The sequence below is a fragment of the Eptesicus fuscus genome, chromosome 11 (genome assembly GCF_027574615.1).
Source record: "Eptesicus fuscus isolate TK198812 chromosome 11, DD_ASM_mEF_20220401, whole genome shotgun sequence".
Lineage (NCBI taxonomy): Eukaryota > Metazoa > Chordata > Mammalia > Chiroptera > Vespertilionidae > Eptesicus > Eptesicus fuscus.
This window is the reverse complement of record NC_072483.1, coordinates 49,490,888-49,516,260: the sequence shown is the minus strand read 5'-3', so window position 1 is coordinate 49,516,260 and position 25,373 is coordinate 49,490,888. Positions and strand designations below refer to the sequence as shown.

Here is a 25,373-nt window from a genome sequence, read left to right as displayed (position 1 = left end):
TTATGTACATTACAGACTGAGAATGTGTGTGTGTGTGTGAGAGAGAGAGAATCGATGTGTGTGTCCATCTGCCCGCATCCTTGAGATCAGCATGATTAATAAATTGGCACTGGCGTGCCCAAAAAAAGCAAATTGATTCTGGGAAGGCTGAGAGCAGCCAATGATTTTGGTTTCATTTTAAACATTAAGTAATGGAGATTTTTACGCCCAGTTATTTTCTCTATTTATACAATTGAGCATCAAAATTTGAGTTTACCAATACTTTGTGAAGTGCAAAAAGAAAAGTAATTATGATTTTATCAATAATAATCCTAACAACCACTATCATTTATTGACTGATCATGTTCCAGGCACTGTTAAACCCTTTAGATATAATATCAAGATTAACATTGACCCACTGGAGAGATAGTATCCTCATTTTATAGATGAGGAAACTAGGGCTTATAGAAGGTTAAATAAACTTGCCCACAACACTCAGTTATCAAGTGGCAGAGCTTGAACAGGAACCTGCTGTCTCACCCTGAAGGTCAAACTCTCAACCCCATGTCACCCTACAGAAGGAAAAGCTGAAGCACAGGGAGAAGGTGACATGCCATATTTCAGGGGTGGGGCCATGGCAGAAACAAACTCAGCAGTTCTGATGTAAATTTATCTGGTTCTAAAAACAAACAAAATTTCTAAGTAAGAATATAGACTGAAGATATATACTGCACTCCAGCAACTCCTATAAACCTTTAGCTCTATATCCACTATTTCCTCGGTCAATGCTACGTGAGCCATACATGTTATTCGAGCCATAACATTTTCAATGAATTCTGGCTGACATGAAGATAATTAGCAGGAAAATCAGGGAAATTGGCAGATGCTGCTCACGCAGGAGAAAAAAAAATTCACTGAAGCCTCTTTGGGCTTTTAATCAAATGTGTGAGGTACTTCTTTTGAGGAGCTACTGAATAATTCTATTTGAGGAACAGAAGAGATGAGGAAAAGGTAAGGGGCATCCCAGAAGGAGATGACTCTAGGGCAGACTGTAAGTAAAGGAAGGACGAGGCAGGTGTGCAATCACCCCTGACGGAGGCCGGCACCGGGCAGGGGCAGGGGCTTGGAGAGGGCCGAGCAGGAAATGGAGCTCCTCACTTCGTGGTATTTACCGCTCCCCTGGTGTTGGGTTTGGGGAGGGGAAGGGATATGAAGCGCAAGTAAATTAATGGACTTGACATTCCTAAGGAGAATGGGAATCAGGCTCAAATAAATCAAATGCACCAGATCCAAAACGTTCAGATGAGCAGTCTCGCGCCCCCCTTTCGGAGTCCGGCCCGCACGCACAGTATATTGTGCACGTCCAGACATGAAGACAGACCCGGTTTTGTGAGGGAAAATGCAAAACCAAGAGCTCAGGGAATAACAGCAGAAAAAGATTTATGTCATTCTTGATTCCAAAGTATGCAGTTGGAAAATGTCCAAAATCTAATAAGATCGTAGTGAATACTTCTCTAAGAGTTCTAACTCTGGGAAAATAAGACAGTTTCACTTTCCTCCCTCTCCGTGTCTCTAAAGAGCTACTCTAGCTGAGGGAGCCACTTGATGGAGGTAAACCTACCGGGGATGGCGTCATGAACCGCTCAGTTCTGAAGCCCAAAGGAGGTCCGTCGTCTAATTCCAGTATCAGCACATCCCCTGACTTCCTATAATTAACTCACCAGATCCAGGAATGTATCAAAGAGTAGGAGGTCTGAGACAGGACAAGAGCTTTTCCTACACTAAACCCGATGACATTTGGCACACAAAAAGGCAACTTTGTTGAGGAAGTCATCTGGAGGTCTAAAAATATATTCGACTCTGCCCGAAAATATCAGTTATGGGGATGCAGGCCAAACATTATGACCTTTCACCCTGAACATATTTTCCAGCTTGTTTTATATTGAGACGCCCTCCCATTTAAACTGCTCACAAGGAAATTTTCTATTTTCAGTTTACAGAAGAGAAACTTGGACCAGGCAGTGTACTTTTCCTGCCGTGGCTTTTACAAATAATGGGAAGCGGTTACCTGAGCTGCCCGCTCTGGAGCAGGGCTCCCAGGCCAGACCGGCGGTGACGCGTGCTCTCTCAGCCACTCTTATTTTCAAACCTGGTTTGGCTGAGCAGCTTCTCAAAAGGTAATGCTTTCTGCTCTGTCATCAGGGAAGCTTTGTTTTCAGAGAGTGCCTGGCCTGTGTTCTCAGAGGCTGCTTCCACAACGATGATTGCTTTCCTTGAGTATGTGGGTAACCTACTAAATACTCCTGGTTTGGTCCTTCGAGAGCCGTCATGAGAAGAGGGTAGAAAAATCTCTTCTAAAATAAAGAGAGAAACAACTGCCTGCCTAGCAAAGTGTACCAGCTTGGAAGGAAGGATCACAAGACCCATTCCTGGCATTCGCAGCCCATTTATTTTAGGGCTGGTTAGTCTTGCCATGTGTTCAGAAGGAACAGGATTAGCAAGCTGGGGAGGGCTAGGGACTTTGATAATATTAGGGGCTACATTCCTACAGCAAGTCTAAGAAAAAAAAGCAAAAATATATTGGGAACTTGGGGGTGGGTTTCCAAAAAGGACAACTTTTTAAAAATATATATATTTTATTGATTTTTCACAGAGAGGAAGGGAGAGGGATAGAGAGCCAGAAACATCGATGACAGAGAAACATCAATCAGCTGCCTCCTGCACACTCCCTACTGGCGATGTGCCCGCAACCAGGGTACATGCCCTTGACTGAAATCGAACCCGGGACCCTTCAGTCCACAGGCTGACGCTCTATCCACTGAGCCAAACCAGTCAGGGCAAAGACAACTTTTTTAAATGGTCTTATTCATCTGTCTGTGACTGTTGTGAGTGTGGGGGGGCTCAAAGAACAGAACAGAGTTTTAATATATTATGGGATCATTTATGCAAAGAGATGCTCCTTCGGAGAAATAAGTCCTGGCTACTCACCTAGTTTTGAAAGGACATCAAAAATTCTAAATAACCACATTGCTTTCCTAGCTTGGTATCCTTCTCAAAATTTATACATTGCGAACTTCTGAAACCAACCTGGCCCCTCCCGAACCACTGTCCTCTCCTGCTTTTAGGTAACACCTACATCGAACATGGAATACCTTCTTGGTTTTCTTTTTTATTACTGATTGTTTAAACACAAAGGCTCTGGAAAGCAGGCCTGGTACTTTTTCTTTCACTAATGGTGTTTATCTAGAACAGAATGTGTGAAGGGGTCAGAATTAAATAAAAGCCCAATTTCCATTTATTATTAAATTAGGATATATGCACTTTTCTGAATGGAATTCTGCCTATATAGCTATGGGGTAAGAATAACCAGCACTCTCTTCAATACAGTAAAACAGAAGCTGTTTTAAAACGAACAGGTTCACTGAAAAGCATTTCTGTTTTCACCCTAACATGAATGTAAAACTGATATTCAGAAGCAGGTGCTGAAATTAGTTAAATTACTTGACAGAACCATTTATTAAGCATTTGTTAAATCCCTCAAAACAAAACAAAGGCAGGGTCAGGAAACAAGTAGGAAACCTAATTCCCAAAGAGAAATGCCCAGGCCCGACGACCGGAAGGCACTGCACAGTCACTGGAAGGAAAGCTCTTAAATAAACCAAACCGAGCATTTGCAGCTTCGGAAAGGGGGTTCAAACTGTGTTTAGCATGAGGGGTCTATGGGTGCGAGTGGAAGAGATTTTAAATGGAATCGGAAGAAATCCTGAGCTCCGCAAACAGGAGTCACCTCTCAGCATCTTTTACGGTTTACATGTGAAGAGGGATTTGTTTTTCTTGGCTACTGCAACTAAGATTCTACTTCAGCTAAAGGAAAGCAGGCGGGCCCGTTTCACACTACAGTCCCTGCCACGGTAAGCCTTTAGAAGAAGGCAATGGGTGAAGTTTGTTTTCGTAAATGAAATAATACTAAAACCAAAAGCTCACTCTATGCATAACTCATAGTCGTGTCTTCCAGGCGTAAAACTTCTGAGGTCAGGAAATTCCACGATGTGGGGAGCCTTGTAAAAATGAAAGCCCTGTATGAGGACTGTGGGGTGCTAAAATGAGCCTCAAGTCTTAACTTACGTAAATGTGCAAAATCATTTAAAAACTATAATCACCCAACTATGCTGATGTATATTTATGTGCATGGGCAAGTGAAAGCAGTGAGAAGTGGGGTCTTTTCTGAGTCACTCTGAACTGTTCTTCAGCCGTGGTGCTCATCTTCCATCCCTCTTGTTCCACAGAGGGGTCTGTAAAGTGTGGCCTGCTGAGGAACGCAGACTGGTGCTAACATTTTAAAGGGTTTAAAAAAAACCCACACCCAACACACACACAAAATGCAATAAAGACTATGAATGGCCCTCGAAGTCTAAAGTATTTACTATCTTGTCTTTTATAGACAATGTTTGCTGGCTCCTGCTCCACTACAATGAAGTCCTGTTCCAAATAATCCACTTTACCATTGACTTACTCTACAGACATGTCGACCCGGGAAAGCACTCGCCACAGGGTGCCTCAGGCCCAACACCAGCTTAGGTTCCATCTAAGTTGCCTCTTCGAAGTGGCACTGGCTTCCCCTCAGCAGAGGACAAAATAGCTCAGATGCATAAAAGTGATCAAAGTAAACATTCTAGTAATTACACTGTGCCAGGCATTCCACAAGAAACATCAGCCCTGACCGGTTTGGCTCAGTGGATAAAGCATCGGCCTGCGGACTCAAGGGTCCCAGGTTTGATTCCGGTCAAAGGCATGTACCTTGGTTGCGGGCACATCCCTGGTAGGGGGTGTGCAGGAGGCAGCTGATAGATGTTTCTGGCTCTCTATCCCTCTCCCTTCCTCTCTGTAAAAAATCAATAAAATATATTTTAAAAAAAAATCATTGTCTTAAAACTGTGTTAAATTGTTGCATCCCACTTCTGTAGTTTGTTTGCTTTTTGTATTTCCTTTAGCAACAAGAAATGAAAAATGAACTCACCACACCATAGGAATATGTGTCACATGTTTCAGACACAGGAAGACTTTGGATAACTTCTGGAGCCATCCACGGGAAAGTTCCAACCAAGGACATGTGTGTTGTATGGTTATGGAACCGAGAGGCACCAAAATCGCAGATCTGAGAAAAAAGAAATAAGTATCAACTTTCTATTTCATGACTAATAAAAAACACAGTCATAAACACCTACCTCTGAAATTCACAATTTTTTAAAATTAAAAGAAATAGTCCTACCTTCAATACCCCATCAGCAGCTATAACAACTAAAAAAAAAGAAAAAAGATAAATTATGAAAATCATCTACTTTGTTTATCTTATACTGAAATATCATAAAGTTCTATTTCTATCTTCCATATAGCATCATGATGGGTAAAATTAAAGTGGTTACTGTACTTTGAAAGATTCTGAAAGAAGGAGCTGATATGAAAACAAAATCAAAACAACAATTCCATGAGGTACTTAAAAAGGCTTCTAAGACATTTAGTTAAATCAAATGTAGTACTGTCTGGCAAAAAAATATAGATTAGTAGTAATCAGGAGAACCAAAATTTTACTTGGGGTCTGCCGCTAGGCCGCCAACAAGGTACTAAGGAAGTCAGTAGTTTTATTACTTCATAGTATATATGTTTTTTTTCCTCACAAGTGAAGAGTAATTTTCTTGAAGGCAAGGACAATATTCATTCATTCAGTTATTCATACATTCATTTACTTAACAAATATTTTCTGAGCAATGCCACGTGCTCCATTCTGGAAGAAAAAGGTAAACAACTCTATCATTGTCTCTGCTCTTATGGAGCTTACCTCCTAATGGGAGAGACGATAAAAGACACATCTATAATAAAGTGGGAGAAATTCCACGCTGAAAGGAGAGATTGCCATGTAACTAACAAGCAGGGATAGCTAACTGTAAGCAGGTCAGAGGGTGCTTTCTGGAAGAAATGATGCTTATGCTGAGACTAAAAGAACAAATTGGGATTAACCAGAGACTAGAGAGCTGGGGGAGAAAAAGTAGTTTTCTAGGCAGAAGAAAGAGCCTTACAAAAAAAAGGTCAGCAGAGAAATAGGCATGCGATTTTGGAAGACAGGGGCCAGCTCCAGAAGAGCCTCTGAGAGAAATGGAGAGCCAGTGAATGACTTTCAGCAGAGGAATGAGTGGTCTGATGTGCAGAGGGGAGAGTATATTGGAGAAAAACAGAACTGGAGGCAAGGAGACCTGTGCGTGCCAGGCCTAGTCCAAGAGAGGGATGAGGATGCCTGCAGGCGGCTGGGGGAAAGGGCAGGCGTGGACCAAAGTCCAAAAACATGAAGGAGGCAGAACCAACTGGGCCTGGACAACAGGATATGGGGGAGAAGGACTCAAGGATGCAATCAAATAAGGAGGCAATGGGGCGTAATGGTTGAACAGGAGCTCTGGAATCAAGCTGTAATTCCTTTTCATCTAATTCCTGGTTTAGGCAGCTGGCATTGCCACTTCCTGAGAAAGGGAAGGCAGGAATAATTTTTTAGGGGATAGAGAGAAGATGAAAAGATCAATACTTTGGACTAAATACATCTTAGAATCACATCAAACGTGGCCACATCCAATAAGCAGATAGATATATAGTTTTGAAGTTGGGATCTGTTTGGGAATATTAATATGCATATAGGGCTTTTATAGGAGAGAGAAAGAGAGTAAAAAGATAAAGAGGGAGAGGAGCCCGGCTAGCATGGCTCAGTGTTTGAGCATCAACCAGGAGGTCATGGTTCGATTCCCACTCAGGGCACATGCCCAGGTTGTGGGCTCAATCCCCAGTGTGGGTCATGCAGGATGCAGCTGATCAATAATTTCTCCCATCATTGATGTTTCTATCTCTCATTCTCCCTTCCTCTCTGAAATCAACAACAAAATATTTTTTTAAAGAGGGAGAGGACAAGGACCCTGAAGAATGAAGTGTTTTGGGCATTTTTTTTGGTAAGTCATGCAGTGTCTTGAACATGGTAGATGACTGGTACTTATTGGCTGTTCTTAATGACCTTGATAACTGGGGGGTGGGTAGGGGTAATCTTTGCATGATCTAATATATATAAATAGGCTAAGGGTAAATATAATACTATATATAAGCTATAAACTATTTCAGATAAAAATTGATAATACTATATTTAGTTATTTTAAAATCCCTCTATTACTTTTTCTTATTATAATATTGAAAGTACTCATTTTTAAATATCTAAGATTATAAAAACATATAATACAGAAAATAAAAGTCTTGCTATTCCCCCTTCCAGGAAAAAAAAAGTTAAAATAGGTCTATATTATTTCAATGTGTATGTGTTTTCCCATCAAATTACTATACAAATTGTAGTTTTAAGAAATAGGGACATTCTCCATTGTTATTTAGTTTTCATAGTGACAGCATGAAGAAAACTCACCCATAATTTAATCATTCTCTTCTTATGAGATATTCATGATATAGAGACAAAGCAGATTAAAAGGAGAGAAATCAAATAACTTGCTTAGAGAGAAATCCTGAGTAGAACTAAAAATTTTAAAGTCATAAAACTCTAGGAGTTCCTACAAGATTCTAGATTATTTTTAATGACTTCCTGTTAGCCAACTACATGTCAAAAGTGTTTAGCGCCTGAACGCTAGGTCTAAGGAGAGCCAGAGGATAAGTGATAACCTAGAGCCACAGCCGACTGGCAGGGCCAACCTGGTGGTACAGCCTGATGAGTGGCAGCTGCCAACAGCATCCCTTTCTCCACCCCCAGAAACCTCACAGTCCTGGGACAGGAGCAAGGGTAGCTGTTCAATTCCCTGCTCCTCTCCCTCCACTTACCATAACTACCCATTCTAAGGATGGCACTATTAGTATACACCCATTTTAAAGGCAGTGATTTAAAATTTTCCTAAAAGTAAATAGTTCTCTTCCTGCTTACTTAGAAGAATCACGTAGAATGCATGTAAACGATTCAATTAAAGCATGTAATTGAATTGATAGCAAGGTGCTTTTTACAAGTAGCAAACTCTGATGTCTACTTCAGCTCGTGCTGGCTCGAGATATAATCCTACTGCCTTTTTCCATTAACTTTCAAGTGACGTGATGGAAGAACCATTCTGTTCCACTCCTACTTGAAGGTAACTTACGTCTGACCTTGCAAGTCATTTTAAAATGCTCTCTCTCCATATTGCAGGATCATAAATAAACTTTAGAAAGTTCTGAAGGAGAGAAGAAAGAAAGAGTAAGGCTTTAATTTCTAAACTCCTAAATGTGCTGATCACTTTTGGGCACTACTCCAGGTAACATGACTGCCATAAAAGATTTACACCAAATAATTCAGAAGTAACAAGGACAAAACTCAAAACCACTAGTACAGAGAACCGTCTAAAAATAGGAGACTAGAAATACACGAGTTGGTGCTTTGATCCAGCAATAGCTCTTTCAGAAAACGATTCTAAAAAAGTAATTAAGGATGTGTTGAAAAATTTTGCTGAAAAATATTAAGCTCAACCTTTTTTTTTGTCATAGAAAAAAATGTAAACAAACCGCATATCTACACTGCACTATTCATACAGTGAAATACTATGTAACCTCTTCAAATAATATGGAGAAGTTTGATATTTATTAAGAGTGGAAAGATTTTCATGGTATCAGTGGTTAGTCAAAACAGCAGGTTGCAAAAGATATGAAAAGTATGATTCTTATTTTTATACACAGGTGCATGTATTTTGAAATAAAATAGGCAAAATAAAAAATTTACCGTTTCTTGATTTGAGATCTCTGTGAATCACCTTGACAGGAGCTTCCATATGTAAATAGTGCATTCCTTTTTATACAGAGGGAAGAAAGGCCCATTAATACTGTTTTTCAACACTGTATCAATATTACCTTTCTATTTTAAACATCAGCAGTAACATTCACATTTTGCAAAGGATTCAATAAAACAGAGGGAAGACATGTCTACATTAGGCCTGATGAAATAGAGACAAGATGTGTCTACGTAAGGAAAATCCATATGCTAAGGAAGACATATGTCTGATCTCTTGGAAGTTGGAATCTGATTGTGGGTAAAGCCAGCTTCTTATAATACCTAATAAGGACACCTTATTTTCTGGAGTCTGCACCAAAATAGCACAGTTACAACTGGAAGAACTGTTCCAATGACTAAGGTATTCCACTGCCTTCTAAATCGGTAAGTTCTGACCGAGGTGTTCTGTTTTCGTTTGGATGTCTCCGGTCACCCAGTTAGCTGCAGCCTGGCTGATTTTCCCAGTGCTCATTCCAGTGAGACCCTGGGGGTGGAGGTGGGGCTGTGAGTGTGTGTGTGTATGTGTGTCTGGGGAGAACTGGCTGGATTCCTCAGCTGTGGTTGCTAAAGGATTTTATGATCCTCAGATAGAAAAATAATATATAGTAGTTACAAAATATTTTATCCTTCTTACAAGAATAAATCTTCGAGATAATCTATATTTATAGGCACTCCAAATTCTTCTTCAACATGTTTAGAATATAAATCACGTTACTTCAGTAAATTGGATCCACAGAAATTAAATGGAGTTTTATTATTTTGAATAAAAAATTATACTTTGAAAGACACATATTTCACACTTACCCCTTTAGTAGTGTTTGACTTTTTTTTTTTTTGTACTTATGTATTGTCTACCCCATTAGAATAAAGATAAAGAACATTTTCTATGGAAAATTTCCCCTCCTTTTATTTCTCACTTTGTCTTTTCTAAGTAATAGAAGAAATAGCGCCTCCCCTTTCCAAATCAGACAGGCTCCTTTTTGAAATAAATTATCCGTTAAACATAATAGGCTTTGGTTCTTTTTTAAATACATAGAGAAGTTCAATTTTATAAAGGTTAATTATAAAAATAATCTATCATGTGTCTGCTAATCTGATTATTACATATTGAAGAATCATGAAAGAACAAAGAATATAAGAGAATTTAAACTCCTGCCATATAAAGATATTCCTGAAAAGAGTCAACTTAACAAAAAAGTATTACTGATTTAAATGATCCTAAACACAATGTAATTGGAATAAAGGAAATCTAATAAGAAGTTCTGCATACTACAAACTGTGAAAATTCAATAGCTACAACTTGGGTAACTTTTAATAATTTTTATGACTGAATTTCATAGTTCTCTCTCTCTTGCTTTAAGAATCAAATTCCCGAATTACTATTTTCAGGTAGAACTGGTTTAATTATTATTAGAGGTACAAGTAGACATTTCCTACACTTGTGACAACTAAGGATTTCAAAAACAACAACACTCAAGTATAAAAGCTTTAAATATTGGCACTTTTCTCCTCATGGCAGATATTATGAAAAGAAGTCGCATAAATTATTGTGTATAATACACAGCACACACTTACAGAATATTTAGTGTTCATAAACATGGTAGTAATCACAATCATATAAAATTCTATTTAATTTGTTTTTATAGTGCCATCTGTAATTCTGCCTTATTTTTATTGTAAACAATTAAGAAGGCTGAAAATACCTTCATCCGTTTTTAAGATTCAGGGTTTCCTAAAAAAGATATGACTGGTATCATTTGGAAGAGATTTGGAATCAATGATGACCATTTGGAGACTGGATGCAGGTTTATCTGCTTGAATTGTTCCTCTTACACAATGCTCATTGAAGTGCAAAATTTTCAGATATGCTTGCTGGCTTGCCCTCCTCCACTCCTCTCTCCACCCCTCTCTCCACCCCAAAAGAAGAGAACCTTTTTGGTTTTGAGAGGCATTCTCTCTGCAGTGATGGTGCAGTGCCTATGTCAAAATGCATGAACCAGCTCTTCCTTAAAATGAATTGTTCATTCTTTGATTTCTCAGCATCTTGTTACTATAGTGCCTTCAATCTTGGTCAGACTGAAAGGTACATAGCTGAATTTGCAACGGAATAAATGAAAATCAAGCCTTCCTATTTAATCTCCAACTTCTACATATAGCTTTATCGGAGAGGTTTGAAGTCATTCCAATAGCACTGACTTCTTCTTCCTTTTATAGCCCATCTTAAATAGGAAGTATGACTTGTAACTGTAAACAAACAAGTATCTTCTCTGCCTCACTCTACTGAGCGTTGGCCAAGCACATTAGAACTCGCCTTTTGGATCAATTCACCAGCCACAAAAACATGATCTTATTACTTTGTAGTTTTGGACACTGTCCCATGATCCACTCAAGTTCTCTCCATCCCTATTCTTGGCCTCTGGTTCCAGTTTGCTACTTAGCCCTGTTTCTTCTCCTCTTTGTCCCCCTGATATTGAGTGCCAGCGGTCTTGAGAAACTCCAGGAATGACAGATGATCTGGAGCCGAGGTACTACCCCTCAGACAGGGACTATGCAGGGCAAGGGGCCAGGAGGGACGAGGTTTACAGGCTGGGAGCCAAGCAAGCCTAAGTAGAGTGTGCACAGAAGGAACCAGAGTGACTGTGTCAGCTGGTTTATTGGCTGTCTGTCCATCCTAAGTGCCATCCTATATAACAAAAGGCCAGCAACAGTAACGGCGTAACGACCAGAATGATGGATCGACCAGTCGTTATGAGGTGCACTGACCACCTCTTGGTCCCTCCCCACCAGCCCACAGGCTCTGATCGCTGCATGGCCAACAGGAACCATGGGGAACCTGGGTAGGTGGCGGTGGGGTGGGACTGGGGACTGGCGAGCGGGCAGAAAGCCGACCTCTTGGTCCCCCCGACTGGCCCGCAGGCTCAGATTGATCGCCTGGCCAACAGGAACCAGGGTGGGTGGAGGTGGCGGGGCAGGACTGGGGACTGGTGAGTGGGCAGAAGATGGCCCTGATTGCAGGCGAGACCTAGGGACCCTACCCGTGCAGGATTTCGTGCACTGGGCCTCTAGTTAAGTAATGATATAGGTGTTATAGGCTGAGCTTACCCCTAAATGCAAATGTCTGTAAGGTGAAGTGCTTTAGGTCAAGGACTGCTTATATATGTACTTACATTCATGTCAGTGTATTTCCACAGTGCTTCAGGCAGTTCCCAGTAATAATAACCCTGCTTACAAACAGGCGGTACCTGTGTACTACTGACATGCAGAGAAGTGACTGTGATGTTACATGAAAATGTCTTGAAGAATGTGAAATTTTAAGGCTGATCTGTGATGCCTGATGCATGAATACACAATTAAGTTAATTAACACAGCCAAAGCGTTAAGTACACATTCCTAAATGTAAAGCTTATTGTTTTTATAATGTAATGAAATATCATTTAGCAGCAGCATTTAGCATGAAACTTAAAAAATATATTTTTTTCCACTTTCATTATTTGAAGAATTTGGCAGGTGGTAATGAAACTTAAAACAAACAAGATAATTCCCCAAAGGAAAGACTATTGTTACTTTTGGAAGTCACTGTATGACTTCCCAGCTTATAGAATCTGGAGTAGCAAAACTCAAAGGAGTTAATTGTCCCAGTAACAGGCTTTCTAGAGGTTGTTAGAATACAAATATAACTATCAGTGTTCATTATTTAGATTATGTTGTTTCCAAAGCAACTTTGACAGTTATAAATAAAACTCAGAAATGTTCAGTTGGGAAAATGGAAAAAAAAGATAAAAATAAATGGAATTTAAATTGCTTCAGAAAGCATTAGTCTATGTAAGAATTTATGAGGGAAAAAGAACTGGGCACCTTGTTTAGGGATTTTGTGCATTAAAAATATATAATTTCCAAGGGTGATTTCCAAGTTTACATTAAATATGAAATAAAATCTGAATTGCTTGTACATGGTAGCACAAATCACAATTTTTTTGCAAGTGGTTACTATTTTTAGTATATTACTCTGTATACAAAATGAGTAGAACTAATCCTACAATAAATCATGTTTTCTGCATACTGAATCTAAGTAGAGACTTGCAGAACAATAACAGGATTATGATCTTTCCACTTAATTTGTCAAGCAAGCTCATCGATTACATTGGTAAAAAATGTGGTAAAAATGGCTGTTCTGGAGACACTGATTTTGTGGGGACTTGGTTTTAGGGAAAGAAATAAAGTAAAAAATGGAAAGAGAGAAAAGGAATGCATGAGTGAAAAGGCAATGGCCTAAAATATTACCTATACAGTAAGTTGCAGAATTCTTGCTACTTTTGGTCTGAAAAAAGAATTTATAAAAAACACAGAATAACAAATCTTCTGACTTAAGTCACCATGTCAGGATGGGACATCCACGAATTCTACAAGAATTCACGAAGGATTAGGATTACCTTTGGCTACATCGGTGGCCCAGGTCATAATGTGTTCCATGTCCATCTCTTCACTTCTGTTACTGTTAATGTAATCATACAGTGATCCCAGGGAAGCATATTCTGTTTTTAATGGAAAGATAAGCATATAATTAAAAACAAGGGGCATCTCATAAGTAAACCTTTATATTTTCATTAGGAAGATGTATTAAAGAACTTAACAAAAGACATCAAAAGTGTATAAAAATATACTTTTCTAAAAGTGTTTTCTAAAAGTATAAAAATATACTTTTCTAAAAGTGGTTTCTAAAAGTTAGTCTTATCCTGGAAAGAAAACTGTCCAAGACAAGCACTAACAGAATGAATAGTTAATCTTCAGCCAAGGATAAAATCAAAAGTCACTTAAATGGAACTCAGAAACACAAAAGTGTATTGGAAGAATGTACTGGAAGCAAAGGCAGACATGTAAATGGGTATTTCTTTTAAAATGGCTATTCTTGTAAGATAGATAAGACTAAACACAAGTCAGAGTTTATATGACAATGTAAATAAATCAACTTTGCTGTGCCAGAATTTAGACCAGCCCTTAAAATTTAGCACAAATGGCCAAGAAAGTGAGACAATGCCTTTAAAAATGTCTCTGAGGTATACATTACATACCATAAAGTTCACCCACTCTAAGTGTACAATTTGATAATATTTAGTAAATTTATATAGTTGAGCAATCACAACCACAATCCAATTTTTAGAACCGTTCCATCATCCTAAACAGTTCCCTGTGCCCATTTACAGTATTCACCACTCTCATTATCTACTTTCTCAGTGCCTTTTCGAGATATTTCATATAATGGAGTCTACAATATAAGGGCTTTGTGTCTTTCTCTGTGTTCTTTCTCTTCACAAAATGTTTACAAGGTTCATTCATACTGTAGCATGTATCAGCACTTCATTCCTTTTTATTGCTGAATAATATTCCATTGTATGGATTTACATTTGGTTTATTCATGACCACTCAATAGGTATTTGTATTGTTCCCAGCTTTTGGCTATTATGAATAATGCTGCTATGAAAATTTTCACAAATGTTTTTGTGTGGAAATATATTTTCATTTCTCTTGGGTAGATTCCTAGGAATGGAATTCTGGGTCATATAGTAAGTTTAACTTTTCTTGTAAGGCAGGATTGCTAGCAACAGATTCTTTCATTCTTTATCCAAAAATGTATTTATTTTGATTTCATTTTTAAAACATAATTTTTATGGATAGTTTTTTCTTTTAGCACTTTAAATGTTTACTGCCTTTTGGCCTCTATTGCTGTAGATGAGAAGTTAGTCATTAATCATATTGTCATTCCCTTGTACATGAGACATTTTTTTCTTGCTACTTTCAAGAATTTTCACTTGGATTCTATCAACAGTTTGACTATGATGTGTCTAGGTGTGTGTTCTTTTGCCTTTATCCTACTTAGAGTTCATTCAAGTACGTAGAGGAATGCATTTTATCAAATTTGGGATTCTTTTGGCCTTTATTTCATCAAGTAGTCTTCTATTTTTTATTTTTATACCATTCTTCTCTTCTTTCTTTGCTTTATACATTAATTGGTATACCTGATGTTGTCCCATAGGTCTTTAAGGTTCTGTTAGTTTTTCTTCAAAATTTTTATTTTTCAGATTAAATAATTTCTATTGACCTAGTTTAAAGTTTGCTGATTTTTTTTCTCCTATCTCAATTATGCTAAGTCAATTGTAGAGAATTTTAAATTTCAATTATTGTCTTTTTAAACTTCAAAATTTTCACTGAGTCCTTTTAAAAATTTTTTCTATATATTTGATGAGATTCCTTATTGGTTGGTTCATTGTTTTCACACTTTCCTTTAATTCTTTAAAGTCTCTTCTAGTTCTCTGAACATTGATGCTTTGATGTTTTGTATGTTGAATCCAATGTGTTAATTTAAAGAGGCAAGGTTAGTGCTATCATCCCCCAACCCATATAGTTTCTCAAACTTGACTCAGTTAACTACTACCCATGTACTCAGTATGGCTAGATCCTAATGCTGCAGAAGGTTGGTTGAAAAGTTCACATATTGTTTTGGTAGATACTTGTGAACAAACAATTTAAACTAGCATCTTTAGAAACAAAGACAAATCAGTACATTTTAACACATCAAAATCTGGCTAAGAAGTATCTTTAATAATCAACCTCATAGGTCAATAAAAGAGCTATAAATACACAACTTACAATTACCTCACAATTTTGAAACTTGTGTTGTTTTAAAGAAATGATTAATGTTAATATTTAATGTTACTTACTGGCCTTACAGGTAAATAAGTATAGATCTAAAAAGAACTAGTCCCTGATAACCAAAGATTTTGGGTAGGAATAGTTATGAGTAGAAAATATTAGAAGGGTTCATGAAATAAAGGACTGGCTAGTCTATTAAAAAAAAACACACCACTAAATACAATCAAACATACACATCCAATTACTTGGATTCTTTCTCCCTCTTTTGGATGAGAAGACAGTTTGAACATGCTAGCTAAAAATGACTGTTCCATATCCTCCTAGGGCAGTGATGGCGAACCTATGACACGCGTGTCAGCACTGACACGCGTAGCCATTTCTGATGACACGCGACCGCTGAGGCGGCCGCATGCTGAGGATGAAACATTTGCTGCTCCTGAGGATGAAACATTTGCGAAATAATGTTTTTTCCTCAAAGTGACACACTACCCGAGTTATGCTCAGTTTTTTGGTGAAGTTTGACACACCAAGCTCAAAAGGTTGCCCATCACTGTCCTAGGGACTGAGAGTAAACTCTTGGAAAAAGGATTCACATCATGATCCAAGTCTTTTTTTTTCTACTCTTCATCCTCATCTCAAAAGAAACTAGAAAACTTCCTGAATAGTCCACCGAGTTAAAGTTAAAAATCTTATCCTCAAAAGCATTAAGCATGAAGGGCACAAGACAAAAGCAGAGTTTCTAACCTCTTTGGAGTATCATACTATCATCTTCTATATAAGAATAATTTAAGCTACATCTGAGGATCAGAAAACTGGGTTCAGATTTATAAGGTAAACACAACCTGTAAAAAGTAAATACAACAGACTAGGAAACAAAGAGCAATATGGAAACTGGGTCAGACACAGGGTTTAATTTTAAATTAGAAGTCTGATCTACAAGGTTAAGCATGGCTAAGACACTAACAATATAACCCTTAATTGGGTATTCAAGTTAATAGAAAAAATATAAGCTCAAGGAAAAAACTGCCACATAACTCATTTTAGACACAGATCTAAAGATAGCTAATTGGGGATAAAATACCCACTACTTCAGGTAAAAATACCACTTACCAGAGTAAAAGCATGTTAAAATGCCTGCTATCAGAAGATGGAAATAACAGCAGCCATCCCCTTTGAGTTTAAGAACCAGTGTAACCACAGCTTGCACACAAGAAGAGGAACTTCTGTACAAGATCAAGCTGAGAAATTTCTACCACTCTGATTCTACCACTAACTTGGGAAAGTTACTAAAGTTAGAATTTTAGGCTCTTATTTGTAAAACAAAAATTATTTTACCCATCTCATAGGGTTATTGTAAGTATCAGATGAAATAATTGATAAGAACGTACCTAATCCAATCCATTTGTTTGAGTGTGTTTAGTTGTTATTTTCCACAATGACAATCCAAGTTCTTACCACTAGAGTAGAAGAAGACAGGGCTAATCTTTTAAGGCAAAGAACTGCCATGATAAACCGCCTGATCAAAGTTATTTACTGTAAAATTGAACATTATACTTATTATATACCTAAAGCTGCTGGTTGGATTGTACAAGCATGAGTATAAAGTATCTAAAAAATATGTCTGTGTGTTTTTTATGGCAACATTTTCTGTGTGCTCCTTTTTGGAAAGGACATTTCCATCAGTTATAAACTGCTGTTCCAAATTATGTGATAATTTAGATCAAGGTCATTACCAACCCAGATGACCAAACCTGAAAAATATTGTTCTCATGTCAGAGACCTTGAAGAAAGAATGCTCTAATGGGATTAAAATGTCTCGCAAAGAATTATAACATGAATAGCTCAAGAAATCTTAATTTGTAAAAGGTCACAGTTACAAAAAACATCGCTCATTTCAACTAATTAAATGAAATTTTAGTTAAACGGCACCTTTAAATATTGGTATTGCAGCTGCAAGTGCATTTAAATAGCATTTACACAGATATAATTAGCACAATTAAACATGGGTAGAAGTGGAAACACCATTCTTAATTATATTGATATAATCAGTTTTATTAATGCTTTATAGCAACAAAGGTGACATCTGATAGTAGCACCCAATTCATGACTGAACCTGATATTAAACATTTTAGCATATTAAGGAATCTAAAGCTAGATCATTGGGGAAGGAAAATCAAATAATGAGTTCCTACCTGTGACGATTCCATAGTTGGGAGGTTCAAGAACTACTCCATAAAACTGGATGATGTTTCTGTGACTGAGGACACTGAGTATTTCTGCCTGTATAAAAATAAAAAATAAAATTTCACATTTACAAAAGTCTAATGAAATAGGTTCCCTATTTAATTTTCTTTTACATACATTTACAAGATATACACTCAATAAGTGTATAATGCTGATAAAACTCTTGTCGTTAGCAGCATTCTTGAAAGTTTAAGAATTTCTATTGAACCTTTCTGAAAATTTAAAGCTGAAATGGGGTTGAAGTGGCAACAAAAGAGGAGCCAACTCGCAAGCCAGCATAACTGATGGTGAAGGAGGATGACCAAAGAGGGAGGTACCATATTTATTTGAAGTGCAAGTCCTCTTTCTAATAGTCAAATATATTTCTTCTGCATAATGTCTCTTCTCAGAGGCTGCAGCAAGACTAAACTTCTACCAGTTGGATGAGCAGTAGATAAAATTAAGGTAGAGGTTTTAAACTATTAATGGAACAGATTCAAGTAATATCTATTTATATTATTTATCTAATCATTCATTAAAAATGTTATTTCTGGCCCTGGTCGGGTAGCTCAGTTGGTTAGAGAGTTGTCTTCATACGTCAAGGTTGCAGGTTTGAATCAACCAATGAATGCATAAAAATAAGTGGAACAACAAATCGATGTGTACGTGTGTCCCTTCCTTTCTCGCTAAAATCAATAAAAAGTCTTAAAAATGTTGTTTCTCTCCTATTGTATGCAAAAGGTACTCTAAAGGCTAGAAAGGTGGATTATTGACTTATAGCTCTGATTGATAGGGAAGCCATACTTTACACTTTAAAATGTATTAAATACTAGAAAACTATGGTGGAGTGACATGGTAAAAAATAAATTACATTTATTAAACTTAATTTCTGAAGTGAAAAAAAAAAGAGATAGTACATTTATATCTGGTGTGTGTGGTATTTAAAACATTACTCCATGGACCCTGATCTCTGATGTCCTCACTGATTCCAAGGTTCCATGATTCCATGAGAATATGATAGCAAAAGACAGAAAAGCGGCTCATCCAATCATTCAGAGGAAGCATCCTCCTTACTGCACTGTATTCAAGATCAAAAGCTCTCTCCAAAGACAGCGGGGTCTCTAAAATATCAATAGGATCCCATATTTTACAAAAATAAAAATTATACATATAGAAGAGAGACCGGGAAGAAATTAAACAAAATATTAATTGTGGATATAACTAGGTAGCAGGAAGATCCTAAGGGATTTTAAAGGTTTGTATGTTTCCAAATTCTTTATAATAAGCCTAAATAATTTTAAAATCAGAACAAGTAACACATGATTATTATAGGTACTATGTATGACTAGAACATCTATATATATAAAAGGCTAACATGCAAATTGTTCCCTCGGGAGTTCGACAGGGAGACCAGGAGTTCAATCGCTTGCTATGATGTGTGCTAACCCCAAGGGGGTGGCATGGAACGAAGTAAGGCCCCAGCTGGCAACCAGAAGGAAGGCCCCGGCTGACAGCCTGAAGACCCCCATCGGCCCTGATCACCGGCCAGGCCTATGGACCCTACCCATGCACCAATTTCGTGCACCATGCCTCTAGTATAAATATAAAAATATTTATTTGCACGGAAATTCTGATTTTCCTAGGAGAGAATGAGGAAGAATTGAAACTCTTGCCTTACGTTCGCAGGACTCTACTAGGCATATAAAAACTAGTTTAGTGAATCTCTGAGCTGTGAGTTTCTCCTGACATGGCTCTGAAACAAACTAGTCTTTGCCTGGGTTATTCTCAGGAAGGTTCTCAGGGGCCCTGAGACCAAAGATGCAGGCGCTGGAAACTGAGTGTATTCTGGATTGAGCTCAGCCTGCTCAGTGTCTGGATCAGGGTTTTAGTAAATGATGTTCCTCTTCCTCCTTACATTTGCTCCTATGCCTGCTGCCCTTTATGGAAGCTTTTCCCACTTTGCTCATCTTGCAGAATGTCTAGTGTAATATCACAAGAGAGAGAAAGGTCAGGTGCTTTCTACACCAAAAACACACAATACTATTTAAGGATGAATGAACAAATCGTATTTGATGATAATGATATTTAGTGTGTTTAAATAATTGCTATAAAGCATCCATGTGACAAATGTTTACTCTGAACAGTACAGTGAGAAGAATGAAATGCTGGTGGGCATAGATCTGCGCCAGCATTTATTCTGTTCTTTTACATGCATAAGTGTAACTAAGGCTATGATCTCATAAGAATGATAGTCGATCAATTATATAACCACAGTAGAAGCTACATTTGAAATTTGTATTTACCAGCTCACTGCTGATTTAAACTTTCAGAATGAAGACTTTGCCTGTTGCAGGGTCTGCAGTCCATGGCAATTAAATGAGCAGTTTCTTGACAGCCTTTTCCTGTTTTGGTTCTTCTCCAAGCATGCCCTTGCCTTGACATTGTATTTTTTCAGATTCAGAATGCAGAGGATTGCTTAGGCTTAACCCTTCCATTTCCAGTTTTCTACCCAATACATTTGTTCATTTATTTCTAAAACCACCTCTGCAGGTAAGCCCGCCTTTTGTCAAGTACACTGTTCCCCTACCCACAGTGAAAGGTGCTCCTCTACCACGCACTGAGAAGGGAGCCCTAATTCTCAGGAGTGGGGCTACATTTCAAGCAGGCTCCCTGCTACAGACTGAATGTGTTCCTCTAAAATTGGTATGTTGAAACCTAACCCCCAATGTGATCAGGTCTTTGGGAGTTGAGCGTCATGAGGGTGGAGCCCCTATGAATGGGATTAGTGCCCTTATAAAAAAGACCTAGGATTGTTCTCTCACCCCTTCCACCACACGAGGAAACAGCAAGAAGACAGCCATCTGTGAACCAGGAAGCAGGTTCTAATCAGAAACCAAATCTGCTAATGCCTTGATCTCAGACTTCCCAGCCTCCAGAACTGTGAGGAATAATGTTTGTTGTCTATATGCCTCCCTGTCTTCAGTCTTCTGTTAGAGCAGCCCAAATGGACTAAGACAGTCCTCTTCATAGGACTAGGCTGGCATAAAAGTCCACAGCTACTGAACTAGGCCTCTCATGAACAGAACGGGTTCAAAAAGACAATGCCACTGAGTTTCTCAGGACAGCATATCTCTTATCTTCGTCACCACAGAGCCCAGAGCTATTGCACTTAGCAGCGGGATATCAGGGACAAGGGAACTTCTTGCTTTAAGGACTCCTAAAACAGTGTTTCAAGTCTATAAGACCAAAACACCTAGCTCTTACAGGCAGGACGTGGGTAGGACTTCCCCTCCTTTCTGTTTCAGGCTCTGGTTATAAAGATAACTGAGGCAGAATGCTCAATATGAGGAATTAAAAGATTTATATGCACCAGGTCACAAAAACCAGGATAAAAAACAACACAATGCTGTTTAATTAATTGCATTTTCACCCCAAGCGTATCATGGTAGGGGCATTTTCCTAAAAGAAAAACTTGATTCTTACACGTATGGCAAGATGGAAAACCAGGCCCTCTCCTCCTAAAAATGCAGCATTCAGGAACAACTTAAAAAGTAGGCTTGACTTTCAATCCTGTATTTAATCACCAGAGTGTCATGCACAGGTCATGCTCTTTGAGGCGCTTTAGGCTTAATGAGACCCATTCACTAACACAGTCACATGACAAGCAGCAAACCTCATAGTTCTGTAGGTTCTCTTTCAAAAGCTGCCCTGTAGGTATTCAGGGAAATAAAGAAGGACAAATGAACCGAATTCGGGTTCTATAATTTGAAACAGCCTATATTCCTAATGATGTTTCATGTCACGAAAACTTTTCTCTGGAAGGAAAATGGCTAGAAATACTAAGAAAAAAATAAGCCAGTCATTCTGTGCACTCCTGGGGCACAGCTGAGCGGAGCCCTGTGGGATTTATTACGAACATCCCCACTGCTGGGAAGCCACTGCTCAGTGGTTTTCCTGGTGGGTTGCAGCAGACTCGCTGCATGTGGGCGCCCCTCCAGGAACCAGGCTGCTGCCTAGTTAAGTACACACCCAATTCAGGGCAGACTAACCTGGCAGGATGCGAGGGTGGCTCAAACGGAATGAAACAAATAGCAAAGATTTAAGAACAGGGATTGGAGAGCTATTTCCAAATCATCAAAAGACTAAGAGATTTTACAGTCTTCATGCCCACAACGGAATGTCACTGTGATGATAGGAAAAAGTCAAATATATTGTAAACAACTTGTATTTAGTTTGGGTGACAGAAGCATATACCAAACCCCAGATTTCCACTAAACAACTTAGGTAATTTGGTCAAAGTAGTAACTTGGTGCTAAAATTACATGGAAAACCTCCCTAAAGGGAGCCTATAAATTAGTTCCAAAGTATGAACTAATGAAGGATTAAGCTTCTAAAAAACTGAATAGCAATATAATTTAATTAAATACTGACTACATGAGTGGAAATTTAAATTCTAGTTCCAAAATAGACGGCCCCAAAGCCACCTGGTCACCCTGGACCTTGTTTTCCTAGTAAATGACTTGGTTGAACAAATTATTTTCTAGATTCCTTTATGCTTTAAATTTCTATGCATTTCTGTAAAATAAAATAAGAAATATTATTAACAGTTCTTTACACAGAGTGGGTTCTCAATAAATATTTGATAAGCTGAACTGAGATAATTAATCATGATGTATCAGGACATTCTCTAGAGTCAAACAAGCTTGAACATGAGCCTGGGCTCTGTCTTTTACACAAGCGAGCTGACTTTGAGGAAGTTATTGAACCTCTCAGGGCCTCAGTCTCCTCATTTGTAAAATGGGGACAGTAATCCTAGCCCAGTGCCCAGCAAATGCCAGGTGCTCAACTCATGCTAATTCCTTTCTCTGAGAGCTTACCCTTCCTTTATAGTCAGCTTATCATTTACAGTGAGGTCAAGCTTATGGGCAAATCCAGATGTCTCCCAACAGTGGATTCCACCTTCATTTTAATTAGCTTTGTGTATTTATTATTTTCGACCTTCCATGTTTACCTATGTTTTTACCTCAATACAGCACTTCAACATTCCAAAGCACTTATCTTAGTTGACTCTCACAAAGAAGTTATTTTATCATATTTAAGATTTTAAAAAAGTAGGCCTTTGATTGGATTTGTTCAAGCTCACTTTCCAGGAGCTTAGTAAATGTCAGTAATAAAATATGAATCTAGGTTTCCTACCTCTGACTCTTTTTATATATTTCTCCTCTCTCTCTCTTTAAAGGAAAAGTCCAATAAAAATATGAGTCCTTTCATCTACACTTTTTTTTAAGTAAAAGCTGCCCTTTCTCAAAGAGATTCCAATTTACAGACTCCTCTATAATAACACCTAATATTTACTGAGTGCCTATTATGAGGTAGGCCAAGAACTTTGTGAAGATTAAACCTTTAAATCCTCACAGCAAACCATGAACTTGGGCCTACTATTACCTAGGCACAGAGAAACTTAAAAACCTGTCCAAGAGCATAGTAAATGGCAAAGTCACGTTTTTAACACACGTAGGTGATTTCTAAGCCCTGCTTATAATCACTAAACCACCCCACTGTCCTTTACAAACCTAATTTGAATACAAAATGGAAGGCTAGTTTATAGAACATCCTAAAATTACAACATGCCTAGAAAATTCCAAGCTCTCTTTAGTTAGTTACAGAAGCATCAGAAACAATTCCTCATCAACTCCCTCATAGGGCCTCAGCGCTGGCCCTGCGGTACTGGTAAGGTTGCCATGCCTTCCGAACACTCAACTGCACTGGATCAAGTTAAGCACCGTCATCTCACTCTCCATTAGGCGCTAGGCCATCAGGCCAGCTTGCAGCAACCAAATTTATAGCTAATAAAACCAGGTAATTGCACAGCATGAGGCACCCTCTCTCTATGCAAAAATTACATGGTTAGAAATTTAGAGCGACTCTCACAATCTGATTAGCTAAGTGCTTTATAATATTACTCTACAGTGCAACAGAGTTTGATTATTTACATCCCAAAAGAGAAATGTTTGCCACATTGATTATGGAAATCTGTAAATTCATTTAGAAGAATTCAGGCAAATTTAATTTTCAAATAGTCTGAAAAGTCCTCTAACATCTTATAGACTCCAATTAGACAGTATCTTGAATACCTGGATTCTTCAACTGAATTAATGATTTTACTATTTCTGGGTTCTGCCAGCATACTCAAACAGTAACTAATGACAAAGGCATGGGTGTGACACCTGCCAGACTACTTATTTAAAAAGAAGTAGCAAATCCTAACAAATACACAGTAAAAATAATCTGGAGGATGGGAGATAACTTGATCAAAAGTATGAACATATTTAATAAAGCTTTGAGTGTGTATATTTGTGCACATGCATGTGTATGTTTAGCGGTAGTTAGGGATGGTCAGCCATAATGGCCCAGAGTAAAAGTTAAAGAGATAATAAGGACTGGCAGGGAGAAGAGGTGGGATGGGTGTTGTAAGGCATCATAAACTCCCCAGTGAGGTCTTCCTGGTGAAGGGTAGATTAATCAGATTATCAGCAGAATGTAGTATAAGAACATATTAAAATCCCATCACTAACATCTTTTGTTCTGAATCCACACTGATGAAGCAATCTCTAAGTTTGCTTTCCATATAACTCACCTACAAACCGAAAATTTAATAATTAGCAAATTGATTTTATTCTTCAGTCTCAAGTCAAATGTGCTAGTATGATTTAGCATCCTGAGTTCACTCAACTCTGAGCTCTTAAGATAAAATTTCTGAACACAGAAAGCAGAAGCTACCATACCAGGGACCTATTTGGGCATCCAGCAGCTTTTCCTAGGAGGTGGCTTCACTATATCCTTGGGAGTCTTAGGTCTCCTATGGTGGCAAACTATTTTTCAAGACAGCTTATTCTACTGCCTCAAATTACTAGAGTTGACCTATGTAATTTCCTGTGATCCTGATTCCTCTTGCTTGCTATATCCAGTTCAGCTCAGATTTTTTTATTTCATTTCCACATACTGTCTTACCCCAAATTCTGATTTTTATCTTTGCTTGAAGGGTCAGTGGGTGTCCTTAATTTGACTGTAACTCTTCTTAATACCTTAATACTTATAAACAGAAATAAATTTTTAAAAAGCTCCTTTAAAGGCATTTGCTAAATGGTACTTAACGATACTGTTACTGGACCCATTCTTCATGCCTGGTGACTGCATTAGTGTTTGTGTAGCAGATTTCTTCTATGTCATGCAACAATGCTTAGAACCCTGGAGAGATCAGAGATGGGCCTCAGTTTCTATTTTGAGTTTTCTAGGTGGAACTCTTCTCACACAACAGACTCTCATCATTACTAAAAGTCCCAGAGAAAATGATTCTAGATTTTCTCTAAAATACTGCTTTATCAACTGCCTAGGACCCCCAAGAGATAAGAATTATTTTGCATGTAAAATATATCTATATATATAAAAGGCTAATATGCAAAGTGTCCCTTTGGGCATTCCACCAGGAGACCGGGAGTTTGATCACTTGCTATGATATGCACTGACCACCAGGGGGCAGCGCAGAACATGGCGGGTGACCAGCAGCAGCAGTGGGGCACTGAGAGAGTGAGGGAAGGAGGAGGCAGGGAACCTGATCGGCCCTGATCATCAGCCAGGCTTAGGGACCCTACCTGTGCACAAATTTTGTGCACTGGGCCTCTAGTATATATAAACCTGGCAG

General features: G+C 38.3%; 1 protein-coding gene across 3 annotated transcripts in view; it reads right to left on the bottom strand.

The window, feature by feature from the left end:
* MAP3K20 (mitogen-activated protein kinase kinase kinase 20) overlaps window positions 1-25,373 on the bottom strand; it is a 140,365-nt gene that overhangs the window by 66,361 nt on the left and 48,631 nt on the right. For all 3 annotated transcript variants that reach the window (XM_054723531.1, XM_054723529.1, XM_054723530.1), the window contains exons 3-7: window positions 17,641-17,728; window positions 13,231-13,332; window positions 8,753-8,818; window positions 5,249-5,277; window positions 4,997-5,134 (exon numbers count right to left, since the gene is read on the bottom strand). In XM_054723531.1, the coding sequence (XP_054579506.1) occupies window positions 4,997-5,134; window positions 5,249-5,277; window positions 8,753-8,818; window positions 13,231-13,332; window positions 17,641-17,728 (423 nt within the window). The remainder of the gene's footprint in view (window positions 1-4,996; window positions 5,135-5,248; window positions 5,278-8,752; window positions 8,819-13,230; window positions 13,333-17,640; window positions 17,729-25,373) is intronic.